This window comes from Dasypus novemcinctus, chromosome 11 (genome assembly GCF_030445035.2).
Source record: "Dasypus novemcinctus isolate mDasNov1 chromosome 11, mDasNov1.1.hap2, whole genome shotgun sequence".
Classification (NCBI taxonomy): domain Eukaryota; kingdom Metazoa; phylum Chordata; class Mammalia; order Cingulata; family Dasypodidae; genus Dasypus; species Dasypus novemcinctus.
The window spans coordinates 108,235,528-108,260,283 of record NC_080683.1 but is presented as its reverse complement, the minus strand read 5'-3'; the positions used below and the strand labels follow the sequence as shown (position 1 = coordinate 108,260,283).

The 24,756-nt window shown below is 40.0% G+C and overlaps 1 protein-coding gene across 1 annotated transcript in view; it reads left to right on the top strand.

Moving 5' to 3' along the window:
* The window catches only part of ARHGAP18 (Rho GTPase activating protein 18), a 134,612-nt gene that overhangs the window by 50,188 nt on the left and 59,668 nt on the right, over positions 1–24,756 (top strand). Inside the window, exons 2-3 of the mRNA XM_004447745.4 lie at positions 18,727–18,926; positions 22,108–22,343. Of these exons, the coding sequence (XP_004447802.2) occupies positions 18,727–18,926; positions 22,108–22,343 (436 nt within the window). The remainder of the gene's footprint in view (positions 1–18,726; positions 18,927–22,107; positions 22,344–24,756) is intronic.

The window sequence follows — 24,756 nt, the reverse complement described above, 5'->3', positions numbered from 1 at the left end:
GGCTTTGATAATTATGGCTGGCAAACACTACGTTAAGAAATGTGCCTTTTTTTTCTTTTTAACAGTGTAGATAATAACGAACATTTACATTTGAAATGCAGCCTGAGAATTTTCCTGTTTTGGGATTACAGTTGATTTTTTTTTTAGAATTTTTTTTGGGGGGGAACTAACGTGTTGGGATTAAATGTTCGCGGAGGTAATCAGCATTGCGCCTCATTCATACGTTCATTGTAGCCTTGAGTGTCTCTTGGTATTTGAATGATAGCAATTGATTAAGGTAAAGACAGAAAAGTCTGTGGAAGATGGGTATGAGCTGACGTTAACTATAGAGCTAATTTTGGATATGTGGCTAGATGTGCCTGTGAGTCGTTCCTCAGTGAAGTGGAATCTCACGTGTGTGTCTGGAGTCACTGGCAGACCACCTGACTGCACCACTGCTGCAGACGGGAGTGTTTATTCCACGAGAACATGCTGTAGTAGATTCCATGGGCCACTGTGAATGGAGTCTGCACTGGAAGAACTAGAACGCCCTCCAGGTACATGCTGGAGCTTGATTTGAGGCAAGGGGAATGGCAATAGGCACATTGTACCCACTTCACCAGGAGGGCGCGGGCTTACACTGAGTGTTTGTGCCCTCACGAGCCCTGCAATCTGGCTGCTGTCATTACTGAAAGAGCAGCCTGTCCTGTCTGCTGCGCTCTGTGCTTTCTGCCACGTTTGTTTGCATGTGCACTGTCCTCCACTTAAAAAGCACAGCTTGCTCTTCCTGACTCTCCTTCTGTGACCAGCAGAAAAATGATTGAAAACAAAACAAGGCTTTTTACAAGGATAGGAGTTATGCACAATGTTTTTAAATCATTTGGTTTTGAATTTAGAAAGAAGCATTTCAAGGGTCTCGTGCCTCAGCGAGCAGCTTGCATGGGTCTCGGGAGGGGCTCTTGCTTGCAAGGTGTTGGCATTCTGGGTGTGTGCTTGGCAACACGGGGCAGCGACGTCAGTGTTGCCTGGGAAACAGAGACACGGAAGAACGCTCAGTGGACTCGAAACCAGCTCTCAAGAGCCGGTGGATTCTGCAGAAAACTTCAGGAAAGTTGCTCGCTGGGTGAGACAGTGGAATGAGGAGTTTGGGAAGGGCAGGGGGTGGAAAATGGAGTGGTTACTGTGCATATTCTTCATCATCAAGGCGGGGAGTCTGGGGAGGCAACAGATGAATCTTACCTCGCTGCCAAGGTGGAAGTCCTTAGAAGAGCAGAGCTTGTTCTCATCCCCCTATAGTAGGGCTGAGGTGTGCAGAGGTGTGGCTAGCGGGGGCAGCCGCCTGCAATCCAGGCCTCTTGACTCCCTGCAGCTGGAGTTAGTCTCGGCCTGGCCATGCAGTGGCCCTCTTCTGGGTTTCCGTTCAGTTCCACCTCTACTCCCATCAAGTTCATTTCTTGTTCAGCATCCCTGAATATTAAGGACCATTCATATGAATTTGTATGAACCATAAATATAAGTTCTTTACAGCTTTAACGTGAGACACCATTGTGAGTTCTGCTCCCTTTTGAAGGCTTTGTTTCCCCTTTTTCTTCTCCTTCTCACTTTCTTCTCGGTTCGTTTTTACTAATGTCCTTACCAAGAGTCACTGTTTTCCTTGATTATGAGTCTTTATTTAAATGCCAAACATGCAGTCACCTCCCTTCCACACACAGGTTCTCTTATTTTATTTAAATGTCTTCATTTTCTAAAACATCTCTTTTCGTTCCAGTAGTGTGAACTCTCACGTTTGCCAATGACTTCCAACATGATGCTCTGGCAATACCCCTTTCAAGAGCTCCTGATCTATATTTTCAGATGCCTAGAGAAATTCTTCTCTAACTTTGACTGTACATTGGAGTCACCTGGAGATCTTGATAAAATGGAGATTCACATTTGGTGGGTCTGGGTTGGGGTCTGAGAATCTGCCTTTCTAACAAGCTTCCAGATGATGCTCATACTGCTAGCCAGGGAGCACAGTTTGGGTAGCAAAGGTCCAAAATATTCTCAAATTCAGCAGGCCCAAGCTGAACTGGCCAGGCTTTCTGTCAAGCCTGCTTTTCACTCTCTGTCCCCACTCCTAGTTGATGACTGCCATCTACCTTATTGTCTGAGAACCAGCTGTGGAATCATCAATTTCTTCTGTCTCCTTCATCCATTGTCTCTTAATTGCTCACCAAGACCTCCTGATTCTACTTGGGAAAAGCATCTTGAATTTGTCCTTCGACTTCTATTTCTACCACTGCCTTCTGGGTTCAGATCCTGATTATCATCTGTCAAGGATCCCCAACTCCAGAGCGTCTTGACCAGCATCAGATAACCCATCTCAGTATTTATACTTCTTCAAGTTATCTTTCTAAAACACTGATTTGGTGGTAGCATTTCCTTGTTTAAAATCCTTCCACTGTCGCACTGCCTGCCTTCCAGATTTCTCACTATTTCCACCAAGGCCCTGTACAGTTTGGCTCCAGCCTTTCTTTCTAAATGCCAACCCAAACATCTTGCGCACCCCCCACCATGGTTGTACCTTGCTGGGAGGCCAGTGTACTCTGCCCACCTCTGTCCACTCAGTTTTCCACCCTCACTGTTGGTGCTGCTGTATCTTGATTCATCTGGTTGCCACTTCTTAGAATGCCTCTCTTGTCACTTTCTACCTAGCAAAATCCTACCAGCCTCCGCGATCCAACTCTTATCACTCTTCTATGAAGCCTTTAACAAGTCTCCCACTAGAGCTTGTAGTTCCTAAATCTGTGCTTCCTTAGCAGTTACCACGTGCAGTATGGTGTTGGCATTCGTTGCACAAACTTCATTGCCTTCTATGTTCTATGCCTTTCTTGTCTTAAATACATTTGCATTCCAGCATTTAGCCTGGCATGGAGGAAAGTAGGTTTTCACTAAATATTTGCTGACTCCAGGAAGAAACATAAATTCTGTAATAAATTTGCATATTAGAAGGAGGGAAATTTCATCATTTGCATTTATGAGAACCTGCCTACTGCCTCATTCCTTCTGGAGTTGCAGATCCAGAAGCCACCAGCCCCTTGGGGCTATTGAGCACCTGAAATGTGGCTGGTCCACACTGAGTTGTAATGTTCATGCCTATGTGGAAAACTTAGAATGAACCAAAATAAGTAAAATATCTCATTAATAAGTTTTTATATTGATTACATGTTGGGATGATAATATTTTGGGCATGTTGGATTAGACAATGTATATTATTAAAATTAATTTCACCCATTTCTTTTTACTTTTTAAAATGTGGTTATCAGAAAATTTAAAATTGCTTTTGTGGCTCACCTTTTATTTCTATCAGACGATACCATTCTAAAATAACAATTTACTTCTAAATTCACAACAACTCAGGGAGGTTTGCCTCCACCCCTCAATTATGTTTTCTATTATTATGTGTGATTGCTTTGAAAATAAATTAGTTTATGTAACGGTATTATTGCTGAATTCAGTTCTTTAAGTTGCCATCTCACCTTTGCCAAGTCGTGAAACTGAATTTCAGGAAATTTACTTTGATGTCACCTGTAACTATAAAACCCAAAATGTTAATAATAATAACCATGAGTTAGGGAACAATAAGTAGTACAAAGTGAGAAATTTTAGTATAAAGTTTGCAACACACATCCTCAACCCTGTTGTCCACATAATTCCTCATCACTTTTGCTGGCTCAACAACCTCATGTATATTGCATGCTATCATTAAAGCCTTCTGCTTAGTCACATTTACAGTGTGGAAAGCTTAAGGATTCTGTAGACTCAAAATATCCTTTAAAACAACTGCGGCAGTTGTTTTTCTCACTTCCTGTAGTCATAGAATCCTTCTCCAATAATGAATCCCCAAATGCAGACAAATCAGAGCGAAGCTACTGCCGTTGAGGAAGACATGTAGGCACCAGAGAGCCCCCTCCTTGCCATCTTAGTGTCTCCTTTTCACAGTAGCCACTGGGGCCCCTCGAGGCATTATTTGAAAAATGCAGCAGTGGGGGAAAATGGCAGGCTAAATTAAGGCTTTGTAGGTGGAAAAAAATCAGTCTTAACAGATTCAATTATATAGTTTTTCAAACTGGAAGATACTTGAGGTATTATCCCTCCTTTTATAGCGTCGGTGTATCTGACATGCCACACAAAAGAAGACCAGCCAAGTCCGTCTGTCCCAGTCCAGTCTTCTTTCCTGCATTCAGTCGTGATAACAATCTAAGAGCTAGTCTTTCTTGGGACAAAGGTATGACCTAAGCATGATGACGGTGCATCAGGCTTGAGTAAGAAGCTGCTGGAGATCAGGCCGAGAGTACATGATTCATGGCGCCCGTAGTTCAGAGAGGGTTGTTAGGTGCAGGCTTAGGAGGGAGCCAGTAAATGCGGGTCTCTTCCCTCCTCCGTACTCACTTCACAGCTTATTGCAGTTCACTGATGAGACTTTAAAATGGCACAATGAATTATGCAAAAGCTGTTCCTGCAGAAGGGACTGTCTTGCAGCCTAATGCAGTACAGATGGAAAGATCCTCTTTTAATCATTGTTCTCACAATACTTGGAAGCTTTTTGAGGAATAAGCACTCAGAAGTGGAAGTGAATGGCCTTCAACAGTAAATGAATTCCTTCTGCAGAGAGGAACTGAAATGTATTTGTGATGCAGATGGTTACCTTGTATTTGAATGTTCATCCTTGTCATCTGAGATTCATGCTTAGAAGCAGAATCTCTCTTGAAATACTTGGATTTTAGATGGTTGCACTTGGGAAATTACTTCTGCCCAGGCTGACCCAGCTTATACTATTATTATTTTTTCAAAAATGATGACAATGTTTAAATGCCAGTTCATTCCAATCAAGGAAACATGCAAATTACCTCTCAGATCCTTAGTTACTGCTGGAGAGACTGAATTAGTTACCATCCCTTACTTTTATTAGCATAATATTAATGCAAATCAGCAAAGGCTTTTTAAAAAGAAAGAATCATGGAAAGCAATTAATAACAGTGCTCATTTCCTCAGTTTGGAAGGAAAAACATTTATGATTAGGTTTCTAATTTTAGTATCTGTGCCAAGGGCCACCTGCATGGACCTAAAAGGTATCTGCTTCTAAAACTGATGTCATCTTAAGGGCTTCACTTACAGGGCAAGAATAATCTGAAAAAGGAGCAAAGGCTGAAATCCAGAAGATGATACCTACAAAACTGCCTGTAACCTGCAGGTAGTTCTTCATGATTTAGCTGCCATTAACAATATGTATTATAGTGTCATTTGTAAGTCACTACTTTTTAAAATATAGGAGGAAGAAATAAAGGAGTTGATATTAGTCAACTCAAAGCACAGCTTCAAAATTGTTCCCAGCAAAGAGGTTAATACAAAGAGGACACTGATTAATTTTTTTTCTATTATTTTTTATTTTTAAAGATACTTAGATTATACAAATATTACATAAAAAATACAGGAGATTCCCATATGCCCTGCTTGCCACACCACCCACATTAACAACATCCTTCATTAGTCAGGGACATTCGTTGCAATTGATGAACACATTTTGAAGCATTGCCACTAAGCGTGGATTAAAGTTTGATGTATGATTCTTTATTTGCTCAAAGGAAATGGACTTAAATTAGAGGGAAGTATGGTTGAATCAAACAACAGGAAGATATTATTGGCTGTAGAAGAAGCTTTATAACATTAGAATGGGCTATTGCAAGACCCAGAATCTCCTTTTACTATCTCCTACTGTGCTACAAACATATCTTATATTCTGTGGCTTCCGTGTCCTTGCCTATATTTGGAAGTAAACACTGCAGCACCTGCTGTCTGTAGCATACATACATATAGTATGAAGCACATGCTGCCCTGTATTGATTGTTCTTTTTCTACATGTTTTATCTCCGATAGCGTGAGGACTTTTGGCAATCACAAGTGAAGGCCTATGGTTTTTTGGACTTTGGACATCGATATGCATAGTGCCTTGCAGTTGATGAAGACTCAGAATTTGTTGACTAAGTATATTTATCATGACTTAACAATCAGCTTATTATTAATAAGCAAGAGCCCAAGTACCATAGTATCACTCCACCAAAACATTGAAGAATAGACTTCCAATTCCAATGTTCTTTTTAGCGCCCACTTTATTGTTTGAAACTGAAAGTATACTTCATTGTGTGGATTAATTTCATTTTAAAAGCATAGCTATAATGGTTTTAGAAAAATGAAAACTGCATACAGAATTCTGACCAATATCCATTATGGAGGACCAATAAATAAGTCTGTGCATGGCTGTTTAGATTAAGAAATCATGGATTAAGAAATTAACATTCCTGTATTAAATTGCCTGTCACATGCTTCACAATATTTAACTTATAAAAGCAATACGTTTTACTTTATGAAACTGAATTCAACAAACAAATTCTTTTATGAGATGGGAACCCTTAACCTTTGACCCTCTAACAGCTCACTATATTAAAAAAAAAAAGAAAAGAAAGAATATAGAGACAGATTGTAGATTATATGCTCAAAGGTTACTTGGGGCCAGTGGGGATTGGGGGTGGGAAGGAGAAGAGGTAGCTATTGCTTAATGGGTACAGAATTTCTGTTTAGGGTGATAGAAAAGTAGGGGTAAGGGATATTGGTGATGGGAGCATGATATTGTGAATTTAATAATACTAAAATTTAGTAATTCTTGAAAGTGGTTAAAATGGGAAATTTTGTGCTGTATCTATGTTACTACAATAAAAATTAAAAAAAAATAAAAGTACAGGAAGAAGTTCTAAGCCTTGAATCATTATCTTAGAGGAACTGACAGCCTAGGTCTTTGGAGACTTGTCTTGGTGAGATAGTAAAGGAGATGCTGTCCTCCACTTGCCTGGCCTCCATGCCAGTGCGCCAGTGCTGCCTTCTTCTGCCCCAGGGGGCATTACGTGCTTTTTTTCCTTTCCTCTTCTCCCTTTCGAGTGTAGGCTCTCTTCTGGTCTTTAGAGCTCTGTTCTCTGTTCCGTGGCCTATTGGCTAACCTCTTCTAAGGGTTCGCCGCCTGATGTGGTACTCTCTGAGCAACCTAGTTCTCTCTTTCTTCATTCTCTTTTCCGACAACTGAGGGTATGACACAGCACCAGGTCTGGCTGGGATGTGAGGACCTGTGAGCTTGGCCAGGGCAGAATTTGAGGCTCAGGAAGCCCACCCTGCAGGCAACAATTTGAGGAGAAATAGAAAGCAATCAAGCTGGGTTATTTCTTATAGGGACTGAGTAGTAGTAGAATCCAGGCATGGAACAGTGGAGAAAGCTGAGGAGAGGAAGAGGGTTTGAAATGGAAGACTGGAAGTAGAAATCCTTGAGCTAGACATCAATTTAGTATGAGCTTTTTTGAGGGTGCCAACAGACATGGCTGTGGCTGGGAAGGGAATTCTTAAGAACATTGGCTACTTGTGGACTTCTCAACTGGTTTTAAAGTTTCCCATGTGATGGCATTTTGGAACCAGATGCCACATGGATGTCATATTGCTTTTGGTTAGTGGGAATTTTGCTGCCCCATCTAAGCAGCAAGGAAGCACTCAGTAGGTCAGCAGAAGCCTGCTGAGGGTCCAGAGACACAGGGAATTCCTGAGAGGCCCAGGATGGGAATTAAACTAGGACAGGTTCCAAAACTTCCATTTTGGGGGGTTTATTTCTCGCAGGGTTTGATAATCTGTGGATGACATTTACCAGAACTCAGTGTGCCAATAAATGTGCTAACCTATCTGGTAATGCTGGGGAATAAAAAATGTTTTCTCCTAATTAAATTTTGTCCCTTTAGTTTCTGCATACCCTCTCCTCCTCCCTTGAGGGTCCCCACAATTCCTCCCTGTATTAGTCAGCCAAAGGGGTGCTGATGCAAAGTACCAGAACTCTGTTGGCTTTTATAGAAGGTATTTTTCTGGGGGTAAATCTTATAGTTACAAGGCCCCAGTGAGTCCAACTGAAGGTTACTTCCTCACCAAAGACTGTTGCCACATGTTAAAGCAAGATAGCGGCTAATGTCTTCCAGGGTTCAGCCTTCCTCTTCCTCTCAAGGCTCCAGGGCCCACCTTCTTCTGATCTCAGCTATAAGCTGGATGGCTTGTTTCTTCCCAGGACTTCTTAGCCTCAGGGCTCTGGTCTCTGCAAACTATCAGGCGAATGGTGCATCTCTCTCTGGGTCCCCAGAATCAAGTTTTCTCCTCTGCCATGTCTACGGTGCTCTCTCTATTCCCATATTTCCTCCTCTTTCTTCTTGATCGAGTGTCCTTTTATATAGTCCATCAAGGGGGCAGGGACTCAACCCTGCATACCCTAATGACGTGGAAGAATCACACATAGTCTTGATTCAATCAAGTAAACATAAAGTCTTTGAATTTAAATCAATCAAAGGATATCAAGCTCAGAAGAACAGACCGCTTTACAAACATAATCAATATCTCTTTCATAAATTCATAAATCATATCAAACTGCCACACTCCTCATAAGCCCCCTTGTCCATACTCGTGGTCACATTGGGACTCATGACCTCATAAGCCCTGATCTAACCTCTAAACAAAGCTCAAAGGCTTTTAACTGAAAATGTTTGGTTTTGTTTTTGTGGATTTTTGCTTTGTTTATTCCTTCAGATAAGCCGCTGCTCCCACACCCAAGCAGTGTTTACAACTGGAAATTGTCTGGTTTTGATGTAACAATCATACTATTGTAACTGTTACTCCAGGATATTTTGTGTTTCATGGACCTTTTAGTAAGAACAAAGTGGTGGCCTTGGATAATTTCATATAGAAAGGAAAACTTGTCCTGTAATATTTACGTATTCTGCTTTGTGACTACCAAAAATTTTCAGAGAAAAACGTTACAGATGAATTGTTCATAGACTTGGTTAAATTATTTTCATTAGGTTGAAATTATTCCTCCACCACCACTCCCAGAGCTGACATTTAGCACCTGGTTTATGAAAGTATTTTCTGGCTTCTAAACTTACTTCCTGTGAATACGTAAGTACTTACTGCATTTTAGTACTTGAAGGTCTTTGGGAGCTGCCCATAAAAATCACATTTTGCATCCTCAGGAAAGTGGCTTCCTCTCACCTACCCACTATCCACTTCCAGGTATTTACTACTCTGTTGGTGCTATTTTAATCGTCCTCCTGTTACTATGTAGCAGTGTTACTTTGAAAGAAAGTATAAATATCCTCTCCTTTGTTTTCCGGCCTATACGGAAATGTCCTTTCACTTCTAACATTTTAGACCAGTGTTTGCCTGTGCCCTCCCTTTTGGCTGCTGGTGGCAGGTTGGTTTTAAACCTCTATAGCCCTACTCTCATAGGACATGCTTTCTCCACTTTATTGAACTAGGTAATCACAAAGCACTAAGGCGAGTTTAGTAATAATTCCTGCATCTCTTCCATAGTATACCTGTGCATTTAACTTTGGTTATTACCAAAAGAGTTTTTAAAAATTCAGTTCTCCCTTGCGTCCTGGTTTTTGGCATAGGAGAGTCGATCTGAATATGTATATGAGAGTCCTGCTGAGGGGCAGGAGGTTTGCTTGTAGGTAATAAGTAAAGCCAGTACTAATCTGACATTAAGTTAATACTGAAAATTAACAATTAAAGTAAAAATACTAGTGCTCATAATTTTGTGTTGTCAACAAATATTTTGTTAGCGCCTAATATCATGGCAGGTATTATCAATCAAGAGCAATCTTCTTGAGGAAGTAGAGGCATCAGAAAATTATAATTTGTAAGTTCACGGTCAGTCTGCCCCCAGCTTTAAATTCTGGCTTACGTTAAAATATCTTTCCTGGATCGTCAAGGTCTGGAAGAATATTGTTAAATCTTATATGTGAGGGATGTTTTCATGCTGGTGTAAATTTATCCGTTTGTATTAATGTATGTTTAAGGCAAACTGGTAACCTAATGGCAGGATTCTGAACCAATGGAAGACATGATGGGGGCTTTTGAGGCAAGAAAATCAGGGGAGGTGAATAGAGCTTTTGGTCTTATTAGGACCTTTCTTCATTTCACCTCTGAAATTGTGTTGAGAATTTAGTAGATTCCTCAGAAAGAAAACTGGAGTGTAGCTTTGAAACTGAAAAGGGCAAAAATATTATTTGCCAAGAGCAATAAGAGTAAGTGGATAGAAGACAAAAATATTGGATCTGACACTTAACCTTTGAAGCCACGTGGCTGCTGTGACAGGCCCTAGACAAGTGTGGTGAGGAGGCTGGGCTCCTTCTCATGGACCGACAGCCTCAGTAACGGGGTGGAGGAGGCTTCAGGCAAACCCCGGAGGACTGTGGGAAACACACCCGGGGAGAGAAGGGGCTTCTGGGAAGGGCTATGGAGAAGGTCACCTCAAATTATTGGCCTGAAACTAGGGAAATAATTGTTTGCAGAGACAAGATGGAGGCAGTGGCAGTAGCAGCGGTCAGAGAGGGAAATGAAATTCTTACTGGGGAGGGAAACGGTAAACCACAGCCGAACCTAAAGAGTTAGGGAAGTGCTAAAGCAGAGGTCATGACTTGAGGCCCATGCATAGAGTTGTCTGAGCCATCACAAGGAACTAGAAAATTCCACCTCTACCTGGTTTTAGTGCCATTTATAATCTCCCTCACACTAAAGGTTTGAATAGCTCGGTGGAACAGACGTTTCTGATAAGGTGCCCAATATGTAGCAGGCACTCAGTAAATATCCCTTACCTTATTAATTTTAGGGTTTCCTGATGGTTCTTTACTGTATATTTTTAATGCCCTTGCCTATTTTTTTGTAGCTTGTGCAAATAAATGAAAAATGCTTTAGAAATTAAAAGGAGGTGTTTGTTTCAGAGACAGCAGTGATTCTATATCAATAATTATACAGTTCACTAGTATCTGCGGGGGGAAGCAGTTTGTTCAGCCCAAGGGTACCGAGATGAAAACAAACAGGCAAACATGCAGTCTTGCTCCAAGGTACACGCAACTTAGTGGTGGAGACACAAATGTGGGCAGCTCATCTCAGTGCAAGGTGTGGTCAGGGCAGTGGGGAGACTGGAGAAGGCAGGAAATATCTTTCTTTATTCCCGTCCCCCTGGGCAAAGTTACCTATGTGTGAAGGGTCCCTCTACGTGATGACTGGAAAATGGATCAAACTGGAGAGCCTTAGGCTGGGAACTCAAAATAGCTGCTGGTGCGAGTGCCCCGGGGACTGGTGCTCTGGGGCAGCTAGAACAAGGGAAGGCAGGAGGCCGGAGGAAGAGCTGCGGGTCAGGATGGCTGCTGGATCCCAGGCATCGCGCCGAGTAATGGGGTGAGGTGGATGGGCAAGCTCAGGCTGATCTGCTTTGAACCAGTGTCCAAGACCTGGGCCAAAGCTCTGCTGCTGGTGCCATCACCTTTGTCTTAGAAGATGATTTCGATTTAAGATTCGCCTGGCTCCAATTCAGCTATTTATTGAGTTTTCTTTCCCCCTGAGGAGGAAAAGTGCCTCCTGGGAGATTTGGGGAGCTCAGTACCAAAGATCTGCCTTCTTTCAGGAACCAGAGCTCTAGACAGGGAAGGGGTGTGCCTGGCGGCCAGTGACCACCCAGACTTGTCCCTGCGTCTGAACTTAAGGAAGGGAGTTTCGGAGCTTGCCTCTTTGGCCTCCTGACTTCCCTTTCTCCCTCCTATCTTGAACTTCCCACCCACCTTTCTCCCAGAGCTGGTGGTAGTCGCTGCTGCCCCTGTCCCTATTCTTTTAATGATGTTGAAGTTGTGTATTAAAGAGAGCCACAATTAAACTCACACACAAACAAATGAATTGATTTTGCCCTATTTTTCTCTAAAAGTGATAAGGCCAAATTTTCGTAGCTAGCTCTCATGAGTGTCACAGTTGGACTCCTCTTCTCAGTTTTGCTGATATAATGCTCTGCAAATAGTGCATAGTTGCTTCATTTGCCCAATGTTTAGCTGTGTGTCAAAAGGCAGGTGGACATGCTTTGAAAGACCTCAGAGAGCCTATGTAAGATGTTAGGTCTTGTATTTTTAAAGAAAAAGAATGGGGTAAGATATGCAAGAAGATAAGGATGTCAGTTTACATGAACTATGAAAATTAATGTAGTATGCCCTTAAAACTGTAGTGACTGGGACAGGGAACAAGGCCAGAGATCCCTGTCTTGGGCTCTGCTAGCTGTCTGGACTCAGGGAGGGGCCTTCTAATCACCTCCTTCCCACTTTCAGGCATTGTCAGTATTCTCTGTTCTTGGATGCCAGAGCCACTTTTAGTAATTACTGCTTTCAACTAAACAATATAGGCATTTGTATCCAAGGAGGGAAAATGACTTGGGTCATACATAGGCTCCAGCTCTTCATAGCTATTCACGTATAGCATATGCTGATGGATAGGACCATTGCACTCTATTAGTAGCTTCACCATTGCATGAGAGCAGTAATTGCTTCTTTAGTATCACTGCTAAAATGAAAGAGAAAATTTTATACAGCGGAAACTTGGTTTTTTTTTTTTAAACAATGTAGAGATGTTAGTGGAGAAGCAGAGTAAATTTTACAAATATCTGTAAATGTTTATACCTTTTTCAAAACAAAGAAAATTTAATAAAAAGGGTTATATTTGAAGTCATGTTCCAGCATGACACAAATCATATTTTTGAAAGTTCATTGACTAAGGTTTCTCATGCATTTTAAAGAGGTATAGTTTGAGTGTTAAGTGTATTTCTTTTTCTAGACAAGTGTTGTGGTCATTTAAAAACACTAATTGCAGACTGTATCACCAAAATCACTTTTGGTTTTGCTGTGTGCAGAAAAATTCAGAATGAGTGGAGTATCCGACGTAAGAAAAATGAATGCCTTTCCAGTAGACTTGATTTAATAAAAAGGCCACTGAAAGAAGAAATGAGGAGACTAATCGTAGTTCTTCCACCACAATGCTGGGTAACTTTGAGGGAAGAATTGACCCTGGAGCCTCATAACCTCATTGAGAAAATGATGGGGTAGTATTGAATCGCTAAGGTGCATTCCAGCTCTAAAATTTATGCTACAATAATTATGGCTTTATCTGAAAGTGTACTTAGTCATTATGTTTGATGATAAGATGATAAGTCATGATCTGAGTAAGAACTCTTTCTTTTTCTTGAAGGTTAAAGACAGTACAAAACCAAAATTAACCTTACTCTTTTGTCTTACGCCCAACCTAGTCCTTCCATTGAAAATGAATATAGGACAAGCAGCATTCTAGAAAGGCTCTTATAAGAAAACAAAACAAAAGAAACAAAAAACAATTCCCAGCATCTGAGGACTTTAAGAAAGCTGACTTTGGGACATATATATATATATATATATATATGGGCCTGGAGGGGCAAAATTAGGAAATAGACTGGATATGAAATGTAGCAACAGAACTCTTGATGGGATAGGATACAAAAAGTAGAAATTACACCAGATGGTTAAATATTAGTTCAAAGAAACCTCCTATTTCCAACAACAGAGCAAAAACAACAAAATTCTTCCTTGAGATGATTGTTGGAAGAGGGCACAGATAACAAAGGGGCATTAAAGAAAATACCTATGTCCAAATACACTAGCCAAAGAAGGACTTAGAGAGAATTGCTGCTACTGATACATGATGGATTAAAGCACCTGATGAAAGGCATTGGCAAGATTGGGGGTTTGAAATGACATTTTTACTCTTTCTGCCATTGTAATATAGATTAAATATAGATCTTTCATTGGAGTTAGTCCCAGTTTTGTTGGAAAACCTCAAAACTAAAGAAAATAAGCAAAAAATGTAGGTCAAGAGTCACCAGGAAAGCATGTCTGTTTCTTTTGGTAGGGCTTTCTGGAGTGTTGCCTGCAGAATTGAGAAGCGTTGTTTCAGATCCATTAGGTTTTTTGTTTGTTTGTTTTTGAGAAATCCTAAAACAGCAGTTTTCAAAGTGTGGTACTGAAACACTTGGGGATCCCCAAGACTATTTCAGGGATCCAGGAGATCAAGCAAAGCTATTTTCATAATAACACTAAGAAGTTTGCCTTTTTCACTCTCATTCTCTCATGAGAATATGTTGAAATTGTCCAGTGACTACATGAGTGCAATATCACAAATGATTGAACGCAGAAGCAGATGTGAAAATCTAGCCATCTTCTATTGAGCCAGATAGTAAAGATATTTCCAAACATGTAGAACAATGCTATTCATCTATATATTTTTTTGGATTGGAAAATACTGTTATTTTTCCAAGAAAGGTTATTTATGTTAACAGATGTTTGTTAGCCTTATTTTTAAATGAATCGATAACTTCAAAAATTTTAGTTTTAATTTCTAATACTGTAAATAGCAATAGATATAGCCCACATAAGCAAAAGCTCTCTGGGGCCCTTGAACATTTTAAGGAGAGTGTAAAGGAATCCTGAGATGAAAGGTTTGAGAACAGCTGTCCTAGAGAAACTTAGAGGAGGGAGGAGAGATGGCCTTACTAAACCAAGGGAGGGGCAGTTAGAGCTAGTTGGCAGTTCAGGTGTTAGTAAGGATCCTAACTTGAGTGCCCTCTCCATGGTTAGTGTATAAGGCACTTCAGTAAAATTTTCATTTACTAACTCAACAAACCTGTAAGAGCAGTCAAGGATATTAGACTTCTTCCCATTTTGTAGTTAAGAAAAGTGAACTTAAACAAGTGAAAAAGTGATTTTCCAAAGATTATAGAGATAGTAAGGAGAGCTAGAACTGTAATTTGATACTTAGGACTCCTAGTCCTATATGTTTCCATTTCATTCTGTTCTCTCCAAAACTGAGTACATTGCTAGGAGGATGAAACATCAAAGACTCAGTCTACTTACTGTCCTCTAGTAGACTACAGGGCTTGACAACCAGCACTTCCTTATGAAGAACAGATTGTGCAGACCACTTTAATATTCTCTGGGACAGAAGAAATAGCAGGCATTACTAATGCCAAGGAAATTCACCAATTAGATGGAAAAATGATCATAAAAATAAGGTATAAAATATACCTGGGGGAAATGCCAGGAAACAAAGCCCTATTTTAAAATAAATACAGCTTGGAGGGAATGATAGCAAGATAAAAAAGAAGGACCATTCATTCCATAAAGGTCCATAAGGATCTACAAGGTAAGCATTTGCTGTTGACATCCATGCCCTATGAGAAAAGACAAAGCGGTAATACTGTGATGTGTGGCGCCTGCTGGGAAGGAGCTACACAGGCAACTTCTTTTAGAGGACTGGGTCGAGTTCTGTCACTATAGTTGTAAAAGATGAGTCATATGGAGTTTTTGAAGAGAGGCCACAGAAGATGAGCACAAAGGATTCTGGAGGGGGAAACGAGGAGGAAAGAACTGGGAGCAATTGCTTGCCAGTAAATCAGGTGGGGTACTTGGCAGCTGCCTGTGGTATAAACTTTCTTTGAGTGATTTCAGCACCTTGTGGCTGCTTGGGACTTTCTTTTGGAAACAGCAAATATTCCTGCTCTGCGGTTGATTAAGTGTAGCAGATGTTGCTTTATGTTCTTGAACCCAATTTGTAGAATGAACCTGGTATCATGTAACATGCTCTTAGAAACAGAAAAGAGGAAACCAGTTAACTGGCCTCTCTGCCAGGATGGGAGGCATCAGTTTCAAGAAGGGCCAGACTTAGAGCCATAGCCTGTCTGGATTGCAAAAGTGGAATATTCTAAGAAGAAAAAAATCGATGTGGCATATTCATCGGCATAAACTGCAATTAAAGAATGTTCACTTGCATTTTTGCAGAAAATATAAAATACGTGGCAGGCTGACGAAGGAGGGTGATCTGTTAGTGGATGATTATCTCCTCCTCCCCCCTAATACTTCAGAAAGAAAATGTTTTTCTATCAGTCTTTACCAGTGATCCAAAACCAAACCAAACCCCAACAAAACAAAAACAACTAACCAGACAAAACCCTGCTTTCCATGACTCGGTATCTTCAGGTTATTACTAACCTGTTAAGCTTCTGACTCTTATTAAACTCAAATGCTTGAGTGAGTTCATCAGCACAAAGCTATGAGATTTTTGCTTTATGCATGTTTTGAAAGCGGGGTGTGATATAGACGGTATAGTTAGAACAATGCTGCTACTCAATGCCGTTGCATTTTTCCACACATGGTATCTTAAAGGAAATTTGCCAGGATTGGTTTTTTGCCAAAATAAATACAGTCCTTTGGGAGTGAAAGCCTTAATGTACTTCTAGTTCAACGGCACCTCTTTCCTGTGAAGAGATAAACCAAATTATTTGTCATTTGTCATTATACTTCACACAGTTCAGAGTAATTCTTGTGGTCTCCCATGGGGCTTCAGGAATAGGTAGGCGATTTTGGCCTGTAATGAGAGCCAAGACAAAAGCCAGGAAAGGACATACATGTATTTGACAGGAAATAAAAGTGAATGTGGTAGCCATTCTGTCCATTAGCTGTAATTAGACTTAAAGCAAGATTAAGGACTATGACCCACAGATAAATTGAGCTAATAATCACTGAGATACAAAATAATACAATTAGTTTTTTGTTTTTAAGAGATACTTTTCAAATGAAATATTCCCCATGTAATGACCACTGAAGAGAGACTTGGGAAGGAGAGATATAAACAGGGAGATGGGGTCTGGAGGTGAGGAAGAACCCCTTGAATTAAGCGCTGGAGGAGGCAAACAATGGACAGTGGAGCTTTTCATACAAGCGTGTTCCTTCTGTTGGCTCTAATCCCAACACCCACCCATCACCACCCAAGGGGTGCCATTGGGGAGAGATTATAGCAATTGTTCATGCATTCATGCAACCAGCATTAATAAAGTAGGTAGTCAAGGCCAAGAAAACCATCTTTAATGGAATAAAACCAGCCTATTAGCCTATTACCACTAATTGCTCAGTTATATTGCATTTATTTGCAATAATGGGCAATTAAGTTCATTGACTTTTCCCAACAAGCCAGTTGGAAATAAAGTGCTGGATAGATTTGCCTAGAGTTTAATACCTTATATAGTATTAAAATCCTATTATTTTAAACTAATTATGGGAAAGGCCAGTTTAAATGTGAAAACGTTCACACACTGTTAAAGAATTTTGCTGTTGTTTTATTGCTTTTCATTTTATTTACAATTTGTACAGCAAAGTAAAACCAGTTTGGCGTAGCATTACTTCCTCGAGGTCTATCTTGGGAGGTGTAAGAGCATCTTTAAATTAGAATATCAAAATGCTAGATCAAAATTATTGTCCCCACTTGAATTGTAATTTTCTATTTAAATTTATTGAATGTAAAGGAAAGGTACTGTAGTGGGAAACTTTCTCTTTAAGTAAATTTGCTTTTATTCCCTATCACAATAAAAATACTAATAGGATAAAAATTTAATATTTCCATTATATTTGCATTTTTATTGTAAACTCCTTTAATTCAATTTTAGAATGAGGTGGGATGTGAATTTTTTTTAAAAAAACTTTTTTCCTTGAAGTCATAAAATAACTTCATTTTTTTCAATTTATCCCTGTCTTCGTACAAATTATGGTAAGGAAAATCTTCAGGAAGTAAATCCCAGTTGTTTATATAGAATTGCCTAATAAGTGAGTTTTTCTTATATTTTTAAATTATCAATACATATAAGTAGTGGTTACATTTATAGTAAAGATTAAAAGTCCTCTGCAGTAGAGAGTAAAAGCAAACTTAATGAATTATCTTTCTGTTCCAAAAATAAAATGGAAGTCATTCATTCATTCATTGCAGATATTTACTATATAAAGACTAAAGGTAGACTGAATTTGGTTTATAAATATAAAGGACAAGTATCAAATATTGTAAAAATATCAGTCCAATGTAATTAATAGCCTATCTGACTATTTGAATTTTGTGAATCCCAGAAAAGATTATATTTTTTAACTATTCCCTTCCAATGGTTGTGGGGCCATTTGATAGCAATAAGTTCAGTTAAGGGACCTTTGATTCAATCACTTGATTAGACTGCTTTTGATCAGACTATATCAGTTGAGTGAGGCATGACCCAGTTTGGATCTCTGCCCTTTTACTGGAGCCTTATATAAATGGAAACACAGAGGGACAGAGAGACACACAGAAAAGGGAGTTGTGCCATTTTAACCTGGCCATATGTGAGGACTCATGGTCCATCTAGAGGTGCAGAAAGACAGGCTGTGAGAGGCTCAGGGAGAAAAGGCTCAGGGAGATGAGGCCCAGGGAGAGATGCCTGATGGTCCACAGCTGAGTTTGAGGAGAAAGTGGGGAGAGACTGGCAGACCCACCATCTTGCCTTGCCACGTGGCAGGACTCTAGGATCTGCTAAGAGCTCACATTTCATGAGAAAGCATCATGGCAGATGCCTCGATTTGGACATTTTCACAGCTTTGGCACTGCAAGCTTTTACCCCAAATAAATCCCCTTTGTAAAAGCCAGTCCATTTCTGGTATTTTTGCATTGAGAGCCTTTGGCAAACTAATACAGCCTATTATCAAGATCCAGCCTGTTGCTTCCTAAGAATAACATTTCAGGTTTCAAGGAGTCTTAAAATAATTTAAGTGAGATGTAAATGGAACAATAATTTACCATGCTACTAATTGTTCTTCACCATACTTCCCTGTAGAAGCATTATTATAATCAGTTGCACCCTAATGTAAACAGTTTCAAAATTCATGTCTCTTTTGTTTTACTAAGGAAAATTTAAGCCTTTCCAAATTCTCCACCTCAGTTCTATGATATTTTAGAAATTGTACTACTTCCTCATGTTTTCTTTTGAATTTCTAGTCGTAGGCATGGCCAATATACTGTGAACCAGGAAAATGCCACTAAAGCTGTGGAGAAGCCGCCATTTCATCACTCCAGTTCTCAGGATTCTTTGGATGAAATATCTATGGAGGACTATTGGACAGAACTTGAAAATATCAAGAAATCCACTGAGAATAGACAGGAAGACCAAGAAGTGGTAGTTATTAAAGAGCCTGATGGTAAGAACCAAATAAATAAAAATTTTGTTGTTGTTATATGTATTTATTGGAAATGAATGGATGAAAAAGAATTATGTATGTTCAGAAAAGACAATTGAACAAAGAAGACAACGCTAGCTAATATTCAACTTGAAAATTACTTGTCTGTGACAGATTTATGTATGAGTGGCATGAGTAAATTCTTTTGATCCTAGATGTGGCTAGTGCTTTGTTGGCTAAGAAATCTGAGTCATAGACTATTAAGGTTATACTTGATCTTGGAGATCATTTAACATCCCTTTAAATTCCTCCTGTGATATCTTAGCCATCTGGTTATTTAGCCTCTAGTAGGTATCGATGGTAATAGAAAGTTCACTTTTGCAGTGACACTGTTTTTCCAGTGGTTAATCATCTTGACTTGTTTTAATATTCTTTATTTTATTGATTTACAAAGTCTTTTCCTCTAACTTAGACTTACTTGGTCATAGATCTGCCCTTTGAAGGAGTAAAAACAGTCTATTCTGCTTTTACTTGATAGCTTTTTAAATATTTGAGGATAGTTACCTTATTCCTAGCCATGTCCCTTCTAGAGGGAAAATTCACATAATCCAATTCTTGTGGGTGGTTTCAGACCTAAACCAGTCCTAGTCCTTTTATCTTTCTAAGTATGATACTCCAGATTAGGTAATCCCACAGATTTAGCCAGACAACATCAAGTATAGAATTGGACAGGGGAACATGGTGTTATCATTGTTTACTTATATTTGCTCCTTTCTTGTATTTGGTCCATAATTTCTCTCAAGTCTCTTTCCAGACGTATGTCCCACAGTCTCCACTATTATACTTTAAATTCTGGAAGAAAAATAGCAAAACTTACATTTTTCCTCTCAAATTATGTGTTGTTGGTTTTAGCTTCTTGCATTCAAAAAGTCACCAAGATTTTTAAAAAATTTTCTATTTAAAGAAGGTTTAGATTACATAAGTGATACATCAAAAATACTGGGGAATTCTCATATACCCCACCCCTGTTAACATCTTTGATTCAAACACATGCTGAAGCATTGCTACTAACCATGGTTTGTAGTTTACATTATAGTTTATACTTTGCACTGCTCACTTTTATAGGTTTTGACAAAATCTATAATGGCCTATATCTGTCATTGAAATGTCATTCAGAACAATTCCACTGTCCCCAAAATGACTCATGTTACACATACTCTTCCCTCCCCTTCCTCTCAGAACCTCTGATGGCCACTGCCTTTATATCAATGTTACAAGTTCTTGCAGTGGTATAATAATAATTCTACTTCAGTCCATAGTTGTAGTCCTACCTTATGTTTGTTCATTCCTCAATCTTGAGGATTTTAGAATGGTGATGGCTACTCTGTTTCTGATTGAGAGGGGGCTTAGATCCCATGGAGCAGAGAGAATGGAACTGTCTTGCTTGCAGTTGTAGATACTCACTGGTTTTTGGGATGGGCGTTGTCCATCATCATCCTTTTGTTAGTTGTCCTGGATGAATCTGATGAACTGCAGAGCAGGTGTTGGCTGCAACTCTGCTGAGATTCCGGGCTCAACTGGCATATGAACAGCCAGAAGATTTAAGTGTCTGGTATATATATTTAATGAGTATAGTGCTAATTATAGATTCAAATAAAAGGGGCTCAAATATAAATGAGTCTAACTCTGTTATATTGGGGGACATATATTCCAAGGTAAGGTCCCACTGACAGGTTCCAAATTCCTGAGATTGTCTGCCCTGCCTATAGTGTGTAGATGTCTCTAGAGCCCTCAGGATGACCCCTGCCTGAGGCACAGTTTACTATGGCAGTCAGTGAGTTCCTGTTGAGACGTGCAAAGCATAACCTCTGGAATGACCTCCCAACTCACTTTGAAGTCTCTTAGCCATAAAAACTCATTTGTATTTAATATTTCCCCCTTTTGGCCAAGGTCAAAAAGTCACCAAGTTTTTAATGCCCAATCCTGTCATCTATTATATTAGCTCTCTTTCAGTGCTTTGTGCCATCCATATTTTTGTAAATTGTATTTTGTGTATAAGTTGATATAAATGCCAAACAGGCGAGAGAACCATGATCAGTGCCTTTGTGACCCGCTTGTATCGAACCTCTTTCTCAATTGAGTGACTTTACCAAATGACCTAGAATCAGGCTGTTTAAGTACCTAAATCCAGGTAATGGGTTTTTCTCAACACTGCTTGAAAAATCTACCAATGATACTTACTTTAAGAAGAAAAATTGGGGATTATTGTTCACAAATGTAACATTTCTCACATTTTTAAAAGGAAATCATACCATTTGAATCTGATCCCTTCACAAATACATTACCAATAAAGTCAAGGTGGTTTGTGATAATTAATAGGACCTCTCAACTTTTCTGTCTCAGTGTTTTTAGGATGGAAGCAGCCGACCAGTGGTCTGCTGAGTGAGAGAACATGCTAGAAACAAAACAGAATTCAAGCCTGATTTCGATTATGTAGGCCTGTGTCAGCTGTTTCATATTCTCCAAGGTTAAAATGAATACATATATTAGTGTTCACAATGTGATCATTAAGACAAGGAATGTTTCTACAAACCCACACTTTCTCTTGACTTCTGTTTGAGTTTATCTCCACTTGTTCATGGAACAAGTGACTGTATCTAAATAAGCTTACTTTGTTTTCCTTGTCATGCCAGTACCAGCTTTTTTTTCTGGCAATTTGGTTTTATACACCTATAACGGAGTTCTTCCTTAACAGCATGAATATAATGAGAGTTTAGAAAAAGAGTATATCCTTAAATTAGTGTTGGATTCTGGGGTAGTGTGCTGAATTCAAGCCAAGAAACGAGGCTCTAATATATAGCCCCAGCACTGATTTTCTTCTGGAACCTGATGGAATTATGTTAACTTTTCATTGCTTGCTCATCTCTAGAAGGAAAACAGTATCATCTTCCTTTATTAATCTGCAGAAAAATTAAGGACATTAATAACATGAAGTCACTTAAGTTTTTTAACTGAGTCCATGGGACTTTGATCTAAAATTTGACACCTTTGTGGCTGGAATTTATGGCAGTCGTCCGTGATTCTTGGCACTGTGGTTTGGTTGTGATGAAAGAATTTCGGTGAGAGTTTTAACAGCTTAAAAAAATACAAAAGTTCTCATGCTTTGTTTTGATTTCAATACCATTTTTCTCTATTGTCTTAGAGGGGGAATTGGAAGAAGAGTGGCTGAAAGAGGCTGGTTTGTCCAACCTCTTCGGCGAGTCTGCCGGAGATCCTCAGGAAAGCATGGTGTTTTTATCCACACTGACGCGGACCCAGGCAGCAGCTGTTCAGAAGCGGGTCGAGACGGTCTCCCAGACTTTGAGGAAAAAAAACAAACAACACCAGATTCCTGATGTCAGAGACATATTTGCTCAACAGAAAGAGCCAAAGGAAAAAGTAGGTTTTATTTTTTCATGGTAAGGCTAAGGAATGACTGCTTCAAATCAGCTGAGCCCATCTAGTTTGAGTCCAATCATCAGTAACTTAATGCACACCTCCGATGCTATGCCAGGTGGCTGACAGTGAACTTGGCAGGACTTAATCCCTGCCGCCCCTGAACTCTCACTGATGGGGCAGAAAATGAAGCAAGTTAAAATTCAGTGCAGTAATCCTTGTGCTAGGAGACAGTGGTGCCCTGGGAGCATTAGAAATGGGTCTGATCCCACTAGAGTTGACACAGAAGGCTTCCCAGACAACGGGACTGCCAGTTTTTACCTAAAGAAAGTAGGAGGTCGCAGGCTCAGTGGAATGAATAGAAATGGATTGTGAGGCTATTTGCCGCTGAATTCTAAAATATGTCCTCCAAAGATGAAATAACTTCCCCTTTGCGTCTTGGGCTTAGCATGGTGCCTAGCACATGGATAACTCAGTCAAAATGATTAATTAATTTATTAATGGAAATGTTTGGAGTCTAGTAGGGTGAAGAGATATCAGGGTAAACATTCAAGCCCTGTGTGGCCCAGAACTAATTTCACACCTGTCTGTGAGGAGATATGAGCTTGCACCGGAATATAGATGAATACATTCCTTCCTCAAGAAAGTCTTACTACCAAAAAAAAAAAAAAAAATAGCTGAACTACTAGTGTGCTCAGGGTTAAGGCTGATTGGATGATATCCATTCTGGCCTATCCACAGACTACATTCTGAGTGTCACTAGCCTAGGTGACCCAGTAGGGTGGTTGCCGTGGGAACAACCAAAGGGAAACTTGGACAGTGATGGTCACGATGATAGCAACAATCGTATTTCATCCTTACTGCTGTCTTATGGGAGAGGTATTATTTCCATTCTGCAGTTGAGGCTCATAGACTTTTTGGTGGGGGGTGTTTAACAGAGCCAAGAATTGAACCCGGGACCTCGTATGTGGGAAGCTGGCGCTCAACCACCGAGTCACATTGGCTCCCCTAAGTTGATTTTTTTCATTTGTTTTCTTATTTGTTTTTTTTGTTTGTTTGTTTTTAGGAGGCACCAGGGGCCAAGCCTGGGACCTCCCATGTGGGAAGCAGGTGCTCAGACACTTGAGCCACATCTGCTCCTGCTCATAGACTTTTTTTTAAATATATTTTTTATTTATTTTTAAGAGATACATAGATCACACAAAATCATAGACTTTTAAGTAACTTGCTCAATGTTGCCTAGATGGCAGACCCAAATCCGTCTGATTCTAAGTACATGCTTTAAACCAGTCTCCATCCTGCTCCATTCCATTCCTGGCTCTGCTATTAAGCAGTCTGATTGTGAGATTCTATTTATACGCTAAATAAAGGGTAACACAAATTGTATGATTCTTTGGAAGAAAATGGAGGAATGCAAAGGCTTACATTTAAGGTCTCTTCCTGCCATGTAAGGGATCTTTTGCTTCTTGTAGACATTTCATTCTCCAAGAAATCATTTAAAGCTGCAGAATGCCAGTCCATTTGCATGGTTCATTGTGGATCAAACCCAGTCCATTTATGGGTGTTTGGGGGTCACTAGTTTATTTCTGCAGACAGGATTCTTGCTACTGTAAAACATTTAGCCCTTGCTTACTGTACTGTGACTATTTGGGATAGCCACTAGAGGTGAAGGACCAGACTTAGTTTCCATCTGTAATATAGTGAACCGTCAGGAAATACAGTATTATGGCATTTCCTTCTCAAATCAACAAACCCTCCCCAAGAGAATTATAAGGAAGTGAAAGGGAGGGGGGCAGAGAACTGAGCCTAAGCAAAGTGTATACTGTGGGATTCTTGCCAGCCTCCAAATGGACGTCGCTACTCAGCACAAGCAGCAGTATTTTCCAGCAAATTCCTGGAAATGTCTAAAACCACATGGTTTGAATCCAAAGTAATCGGTGAATGGTCTCATCTGAGGGAGTCATTAGGAGAGAAATAGCACAAATAAATTAAAACGATGTTAGCTTGCTTAAACTGCAGTGCCTCTAATTGAGACACTGCCACCCATTAGAAATTCGCTTTGCATTCCCCACCCGTCAAGCAAATACAGGCCAGCCATCTTCACATGCAGTTCTTCTGCACTGTACGATAGGGCATGTTCAGCTCCTTCATTTTAAATGCTTCCTCATGAAGCCCTTGCTGACACGAGGAAGTAAAATACAGAAGTGGATACCATCTGCACTGTCTCTTCAATTGCTCAGGAAAGCAATTCCAGGCACATGCTCTAAGATATGTCTGCAGGTAAGGTCAGAAGGACTCATCATGCCATGGGGCTCTCTGTGGTAGTGGGCAGAGGAGGGGGATGGGATTGCTCTGTCCCACTCGAAGCTCTTCTGCTAGAGCTGGTCAGCGTGCACTGTCTTGGGTACTGCCAGTC